The sequence below is a fragment of the Notamacropus eugenii genome, chromosome 7, assembly GCF_028372415.1.
Source record: "Notamacropus eugenii isolate mMacEug1 chromosome 7, mMacEug1.pri_v2, whole genome shotgun sequence".
Taxonomy (NCBI): domain Eukaryota; kingdom Metazoa; phylum Chordata; class Mammalia; order Diprotodontia; family Macropodidae; genus Notamacropus; species Notamacropus eugenii.
Genome location: NC_092878.1, coordinates 141,854,020 through 141,863,048, shown reverse-complemented (window position 1 = coordinate 141,863,048; position 9,029 = coordinate 141,854,020). Strand labels below are relative to the sequence as shown.

The window sequence follows — 9,029 nt, the reverse complement described above, 5'->3', positions numbered from 1 at the left end:
TTAACTCATTTGGAATTGCACCCAATGTTATTTTCTTCCTAATTCTAAAAAAAAAAAACAAAAAACAACTGTGGGTTTTTCCATTAATATTGGGAATAAAGTGTGAACATCTAGAGGGTTGGGGATTTTTGTGGCTATTTTAAAACAGTGCTTGGCATGATTTCAGGTCAAAAAGGAACTGACTTGTGAAAATGCTAATAAAGCGGCCCATTTATCTTACATCTCACTTTGCATACAATCCTTCAAACAATTCTGTGAAGTAAATGAGTACTGTAATCCCCCCATTTCACAACTGAGAAAATGATATTGAAGCTAAGTGACCTCCAATGACAATGAAATATTGTAGCCAGAAATGAAACTCTAAAAATTCTGTCCTTGCATTTAAACAGCATCTCTAGCCTCTTCTCTCACACATGCATTTAGGTACATGAATTTTTTAAAAGGCTCATAAATTAATAAAATTATCATCTATATAAATTGGGGGGCACAAAGCTGAGGGACAAGAAAAGTTGGATGAGAACTCAAGAGGTGTAGTACCCAAAGGACTAGATCAAATGAAATAATATTTGTAAAAGAGCTTAGCACTTAGTAGGTGGTCTATATATGTTTAATTTCTGCCCTCCCTTCTCCTCAGGAGTTAGAGAACTTGGAATCAAATCCTACCTCTTGAGCTTACAGTGTGTATGATCTACGAAAGTCCCTTAACACCCCTGGGTCTTAACAGTCTCATCTGTTACATGGGTGGGTTGGATTAGGTACCTCAGAGGTTCCTTTGAGCCATGAAGATAGCTAGGATTTAATTTCTAAATATGATTCAGAATGTTTCCATTTTTTGTATATGTGACATTCCTGTTATTCAAGATGTACAAACCTTATGTAGGGACTCATTCTAGAGATGAACAGTGCCAAAAGTTAACATCACCATTTCCCCCAAAGCAAAACCTTATAGAAACTTAAGTCTTTATCTTAGCAATATCTAGAGTAGGCTTCTATTTTTTATGACAAGAAGTAAGATTCTCCACTGATATTACCAAGTAAGCCCTGACAATTCATATTATTTCAATAATGCAACAAAACTATTATCTCCCTTAAAGTTGTTCAAGAATATAATATATAGATAGGTATAGATACATGTGTGCACACACATATACATATACACAGTGTATTTTGTACATATGCATATACATATATATATGCATATGTTTATATATACACAGATACACAACTATACCATATACATAATACAAACACATACACAATGCATATGTGTATACCTATACATGTATACGTGTATGTGTTGCATATGTATACATACACATTGTGGATGTATGTATATAAAACATATGCATGTTTTATTGTCATGTTAGTGCTTCTCTTAAGAGTATAGAATGGTTCTTAATTACAGAAGAGACAGTTATGAACACTTGGTGTGTCGGTCCAATTTCACTAATCTGAGACATTGTCCATAATGATAGCTTGTGTCCATACATCTTCATGTGTTCAAAACCTCTGCTGTGTAAGATGGAATGTGCTAATGGATAGATAGTATTACCATCTATTTTATTAGGAAACTGAGGCTGAGATAAATTTAGTGATTTGTTGCTGCTACTAAATGACAGAACCAGTATTTGGTGCCTTCTCTCCTTTCACTTGGGCCAGATGAGATTGAGAGACTTGTTTGAGGTGATTCAGGTAGTAAGTAGAAAAATCAGTACTGAAAACCAGATCCCCTCACTCTAATCAACCCACTTTCCACTTTCTGATCTCAAGCTTTCACTTACTCTGCAAGAAACAAAAATACATTCATCTTATCTGTCATTTGTTGCCGACTTATTGTCATGAAATACTATGTTGTCCCAATAGCTAAGTCATAAACTCAACATTTCCAGAAACTAGTCTTCTTTGCTTTTGTATTGCTTATTTTATGTACACCTACCCTTGAGTCTCTTATATAATGATGTGTTAAACCCTCGGAGGAAACTGCTAGGAAATAACAGAGTATGTAAGTAATGTTTTAACTATAGGGTAGTTTGTATTTGCTTTATAAAACCACAAAACCAGAAGGAAAGTGTGGGAGAAGGTGGGCGGGACAGTGGCACAAACCTCATGACATTTTCCTCCACCCCTTGGTGATTGGCTGAGAAGATGTGGGACAGCATTTAAATTCTAGGAGGTCACAACAAGTGAGCAGTCTGAAGAGAAGAGGAGGGAGCATCAGATCCTGAAGAGAACCTGAACAATCTTCTTGCTCAAACTCCACCTCAGGTAATTAGATTTTTTATTTGTTTGTTTTACCACTTTACTTCTTAAAATTTCTACTTGGGTGATTAGACGAAGCTATTCTAAATTCAGTTATTTTTCTCCTACAAAAGCTCATCATGTTTTAAAACTAGGCTAAAACAATCTGACTAGGATTTTTTAAAATTGAGTTATGTTATTTTAAAATGCAAGCTGAAAAGATGATAAAAACGCATCCAGTTTTTTGGTTGGTTTCTCTTATAAGTGGAGAAAGATATGTACTGCATATATGGTTGGCATATTGATGTTAAGTTTAAGTTATTATCTAATGTTGTCAGCTAAGAATGAGTCTAACATAGAGAATTAGAACTATTAATGAATTGTAAAATGTACTCATGCTTTTTCGATGTTGGATGACTCAGTTTTTAACATTCCCTTTTGACTGTCAGGAATGGGGAAAAAAATAGTAGCACAGGGTTTTAGAACTCCTTTTCAGATTTCAACTCAACAGAGAAATTTTTAAAAATGTTAATGGAAAGGAAAGAGCCTCTAGAATATGGAATCACTGTGGTTAAATTGATATTACAAGGTATCCTTGGAAACACTGAGGAAGAATTCACCATGAGGACTGCAGTGATTTGCTTCTGCTTACTTGGCATTGTCTCTGCATTTCCTGTAAGTAAATATTACAATTCAATTACATTACTAAACCTGAATAAATTGTATAGATTCTTTCTGTGCTAGAAATAAAGTTGTACTGTAATCTCTTTTCATCTTTCTTGTTTCAAAGGTGAAGCAGCAGATCAATTCTGGTAGCTCAGAAGAAAAGCCGGTGAGTTTCCTTTAAATATCTTTTTGTTAACTTCACTTCACACTCACTACAAAGTCAAGTGGAAGTCATGTCATCATTTCTCTGATGGCATGGTCTTCTTAGGCAACAAAGGATTAACACACACACACACATATGCCTACTTTTACAAAATTCACTGCCCAAAATATCTGTTACAATAATGCCTGCTCACAAAATGGTAACATGAACTTTTCCCTATTAACTTGAGTTTATTAATTCATGAGCATTTATTTTTACAAAGCCTGCTTTGGGTCCAGCACTGCAACAGCACTGTTGTGTACAGTTGGGTATAGAATAAGGTCCCTTACAATATTATACTCAAAACCTAGCTGAGGAGTTTACCACCTGTTTAAGAATGCATGATTTTTCCTTTGTGAAGTTAAAATTAGGCCTTTTAAAAAAGCAAATAGTTCTCTGGACCACAATAATTCATGAATCCTTTCTGTTTAAGTGTGCCCTTTTGTGGCCAATATATTGTTTTATAAGAGTTCAATCCATTGTTTGATCACCCTAAGAGAAAGTAGAATTTAAAATACATTTCTGACATTAGTCTATAAGACTATGTGGCCAAATGCATAGGCAGTATCTCTTTAGATGTTTGCTTCTGAGTCCATTGTCCGAGGAATATTGTCAGATGATTTCAAATCATATTTTCCAAATAAAATAGGCATCGGTTGAAATCATACACATTCTACTATTGGTTTCATAGCATCTTAATTGCAGCTGGTCTCCTAGATAAAACTGTGTCCAACAGAAAACAGGCATTGCCCCCGGGTACTAACCCTGTAGAACACATAGTAAAATTCTAGATAGAATAGAGGCTAAAATTGAGTTATCTGGGATCATTGTGATTGTTGCTTAATGAAGGAATCAGCAGGATTTTTGAGATGTTGCTTTTTCCTAATTCATTCATGAGTGCAAAATGCTTTGTTATCATAATGAAATAGGAAAGTTGGCATTTTTAGAGAAGATTACCCCTCTGTTCTAGTCAGAGAAGATTACCATGCCCAGAGAACATAAAATAAGGCAAGGAGGTACCCTAACAATGTCTCTTAAGTGGAATGAGAAGTCAGAGAGCAACACAAACTCCAAGTAGTAACCAGTAGCTGAGTGCTGAGAATGATATTCAGGATGTGAATGAGCAAACTCAAAGTTCTTCCTTCTGTTGTCATTTCCACCACCATTCCTATCATAATCATAATTTTCCATAAATGTTGGGCACAGAGCAAATGTAATTTCATTGACATATATGGTAATGTGGAAAGTAGACAATTATCTAAGGTTATATCTGCCTTTAATTGAACTTTAAGAGAAGAGTCAGTGAATTGGAATATTTATCAAAGGAGCAGCAATTACAAACAAATTCTTGAAAGAAAGATACAAAGGTAACAGGATTCTTAGCTAATTATATCTTTATTCTTATGTATTTCATGTTGCTAAAGCTCCCTAATTCATACAACATCACTTACAGGGGCATACGTTTCCCTTCTAATAATGATAGACATGCATTTTTTTTCTTATAGCTTTATAACAAACATCCAGACTTTGTGGCCACATGGCTGAGTGCTGACCCTTCCCAGAAGGAAACATTATTAGCCACACAGGTATTTGAAAATTTTGTATGATTAAATATATAATTCAAGTGTTTATTCCTGTATGTATGTATATATATATACATTTATATATGTAAATACATATCTCCTCATCATCCCCACTAATCAATCTACAGGTTATTTATTAAGTCTTTTCTATGTGCCAAACACTGTACTAAGTTCGGAGATACAATGAAAAAGCAAAAAATATTCCCTGCCCTCACTGAACTTATCTTTTAACAGAGGACAAAACATGCATGTAAATATGTAAATAATAAAATATGTATATATAAAGACATATGAGTGTATAGATACAGCTATTTAGATAGAGCAGTTACAAAATGAACTCAGAAGGCACCACTGTGCAAAGTGTTTGAATATAAGAAACCAGTGGTTTGATTTCTATTTATACCTCAGACACCTCTCCAAGGCAATAAGGTACAGAATATTTAGCAGTTTTTAAAACTGTATTATATATGGATAAATCATATGGATGTCCTCATATGTTATGTTATGTAAGATGGGTCATTTTCATGTTGATGAACAAAGATTTTCATTTGAATGTCAGTCAGAAGGAGATAATCAACCTATTTTGATCTTTTCCCTTTTTAGAATTCAGTGTCCTCTGAAGAAAGTACAGAAGACTTACAAGAGGTTAGTTCTCACCTCCACAACTTTTCCCAACATAGGGAATTCAATGGGTGTAAAAAATGTTATAAAACTTCTTTCTCGCAGGAAGACTGATCTAGATACTCTACCTCTGATAATCCACTGGAGAATTCCTCCTAGACTTCTTTGTTAAGTACTTGGTAAACCTTAAAGTGCTGTATAAATTGGAGTGATCTGAATTATTACAAGAGATAATAATTAGGGATTTATAGCAGAGCTGACATAAAAGTCTAGCATCAAAGCTCAATGTTTAGACAGTCTTGATTCAAAAATTCATTTCAAACTTGACCAGTAAAATCAGATCACATAACTCCAAAAAGGCCCATCATTAAGGAATTAACATATCTCCTATCTATTTAGTCCTAAAATAAAGATTCATTAATATCAGGCTTAAAAATTTTGTTTGAAGTCTACGAATACACATGACCTCGTGCTCATCAAGTGACAAATTAATGCCCTTGAACAATAACCAAATTAATATTTTTGACTCTATTTATATTTTCATTTCCAATCTGATTGTTTATGAAATAGCTCCAATCTTCATAGGGCCACTGGCATGTCAAAGCAATGTTTGAGTCAAATGATACAATTGTGTCATTGATCACAATCATATATTAACTTTTTTAATACCACCATTGTGATGTACTGAGAGCTCCTGGAGAGGAAACTAAATAAGCCATTGGAATGAAAACAGAAGTGTCAACACAAATGCTTGGCGGTATATTTTCTTATTTATGGATACTAACTGATTGGTTTAGGTGATGGTTAGAAATGGAAATGTATTGACACGTGCATTCAGTCAAATTTCAATTATCCAAACTAATAACTACTAGTGTACCAAATAATTTATTTACAAAATATGAAGCATTTTGGAAAGAGAATATTTTATGATGTATAAATATAAAGAAAATAATTTATGAATTTTTCAAGTAGAGTTCAATAGCTAACATTTATGTAGATCTTTAAATTAAAAAAAAAACTTTTGACTTTTAGACACTCCCAAGAAACTCTGATGAAAGCCCAGATGATATTGATGATGATGATAACGAAGATGGAGATGAAGGACATCAAAGCATTGATTCTGATGATTCAGATGAATCTGATGAGGTGGTCACTGATTTTCCTACTGATACCCCAGCAACACCAAGTTTTGTAACTGATGGACCAACAAGAGGTGATGGTGGCAGAGGAGATAGTGTGGCTTACGGACTGAAGTCAAAATTGGGAGCACTCCACAGATCATCAGAACAGGTAAATTCTCTTGACAAAAATTTTAGATGGTTACGAAAAAGCCTCCCTTTTAAGGAATAAATGAACGAAAGCAATATCCAATACAAAATTATTATTTAAAATGTTTTATTTGGTGCTTTTGGAAAATCCACATAAATTTCTACACTTTTCCTTCTCTAACACTGCAGTTTTCACTTAAAAATCATGGTTCAAAATGGTGCCAAGGTCTCCATCAATTATCTTACTCCATCTAGACTTTCTTGGGAGAAAAGTCTCTAGAGTATGGCAATCATATACAAAAAAAGCATTAGCTCAAAAGACTAAAAAATAGAATAACTATGCAAACACACATTTTAGCTAAAATTAATCCCCCTCCATGTTGTTAGCCATAGTTTAAAAATGGTTTACATTAATTCTCTTCACACACTAAATAATCAAGTCAAACTGGCTTCATCGCTGTCCTTCACATACAAAATTCCTTCACCCGAATCATTGTATGATTTCCTTCATACAGTCTCTTGGAATCCCTAGTTTCTCTTGAATCTCAGTGCCATTTTCTATATGAGGCTTTTCTGATACCCAAGGACTGCCAGTATATCCCTCCCCTGAACATAATTTTTTATTTCTTTTGTATAAACTTCTATGTGGGTCTGTTGTCTCCTCTGGTAAAATGTGAAGTCCTTGACCGCAAGTCAAGGCAACAAACATTTATTATGCACTTACTATGTGCCCAGGCACTGTGCTAAAAGCTGAGAATACAAATACAGGCCAGTCCCTGCCTTCAAGGAACTTATATTACAACAGGGGAAAGTAACACGTAAAAGGGAGCTGATGAAGGTGTGGGGCGAGAGGTTACCCACATAAGGGTATGCTAGAGAAAATCCCCAGTGTCAGGATGGAGCCTGGAGAGGCATTTAGACGTGGCTGGCCTAGATGCTTTCCTTAAAATGGAGGTTCTGAAAAGCAGCAGCCAATCAGAGGAAGGGGCTACTGGAGCCCTATGTACTATCAATATGAGAAGTACCAGGATAGAGTGAATCTTCAGTATTAGGTGGCTGTTGAGGTGTGGTAGAGAAAGTCTAGAGAGTCAGAAGAGGAGGAAGTATTTTATTTTTGTCTTTCTATCATGGGCAATTTTTAGCCCATATTAGACTATTGATTGATAGACTCATGTGTAGGAGTACTTTGAAATCTTTCTGAGGCACAAAAATTCACTGAAGAAAATAGCTCTTAAAAAGTAGAATTGGCCAAATGGGAAAGGAGGTACAAAAGCACACTGAAGAAAAACATTCCTTGAAATTTTCTTTCTTTGTTGTTTTGCCACAGGTGCATGATGTTACAGAAGAGGATCTTACATCCCAAATAGAAAGCTATGAGTCTAAAAAGGCCCTCAAGGTATACCCTGTCTCACAAAACTTTCCTAAGGCTTCTGCTTGGAACAGCAATGAAGCCAGCCACCCAGATGAATACAGTGTAGAAACCCAAAGTCATGAGCAACTGAAAAGCTATCAACTTGAACGGATTAACTATGACAGCCAGCAGCAAGGTGACTCACATGGCAGTCAAGAAAATTACAAAGTCAGCCAAGAATTTCACAGTCGAGAAGCTGACAGAGAGAGCCAAGAATTTCACAAACGACAACTCAACAAGAGAAGCCAAGAATCTCACAGCCAAGAATTCCTAGTCAATGACCAGGAGAGTGCTGAAAATACTAAACATCTGAAGCTTCATTCTTCCCATGAAGTTGATAGCGCATCTTCTGAAGTTCATTAATAGGGGTGGGCAATCTCAACTGTGCTTTTAGAAAGGACAGAAAAATAAAAGTATTGCAGTATGGCTGGGGGAAGGGAGAGGAGAATAGCTAATACTTATTTCTAAGCTTTCTGGGTAAATACATCTGTATGTGCATTTGGAAACATAATGGGTTTGATTTCTAGCTATAGTTAATTAAGGGGTAACCACCAGGTTAATGAAAGTTTGTAGTTTTCACTTCTATTTCTTAGCTGAAAAGGATATTAGTGTTTATTTTTCTGTTTTGAAGAGAATATATAATGGCAGAAGAAATTGTTTTATGCATATATCAATGAGCTATTAGCTTTATGATATTGTACATTTTGGGGTTTTTTAATCAGTGTATATTTTGTTGTGATTTTATTTTAAATAAAATATTAGAAAAAATCATCAGATAAAATCAAAGACTTATTTTGTATATTTCAAGTGATTAATGACTAATTATTCTATAAGCATTTAGTGTTATGTGCCCAGCACAGACAAAAATGAAATATCCCCTGTCCTCAAGCAGTGAACATTTTATTGAGAGAAAAACAACACATAGAAAATTAGATACAAAATAAGTTCCAGGGACAGGGAACAGGTTAATATAAAGGGTAACTTGTTAATAATGCAAGAATGGGAAGTAGAAGAAAACAGCTGGATAAAGAAATCAAAAG

General features: G+C 34.8%; 1 protein-coding gene across 1 annotated transcript; it reads left to right on the top strand.

Annotated features, from left to right (window-relative positions):
• The first annotated feature begins 2,184 nt into the window (after positions 1 to 2,184).
• Positions 2,185 to 8,770, top strand: SPP1 (secreted phosphoprotein 1). Its single transcript, XM_072622348.1, has 7 exons — positions 2,185 to 2,265; positions 2,828 to 2,913; positions 3,029 to 3,070; positions 4,612 to 4,692; positions 5,293 to 5,334; positions 6,343 to 6,600; positions 7,906 to 8,770. Exons 2-7 carry the CDS (start codon positions 2,860 to 2,862, stop codon positions 8,350 to 8,352), a joined length of 924 nt encoding a protein of 307 aa, XP_072478449.1. The 5' UTR covers positions 2,185 to 2,265; positions 2,828 to 2,859; the 3' UTR covers positions 8,353 to 8,770.
• The last annotated feature ends 259 nt before the right edge of the window (positions 8,771 to 9,029 follow it).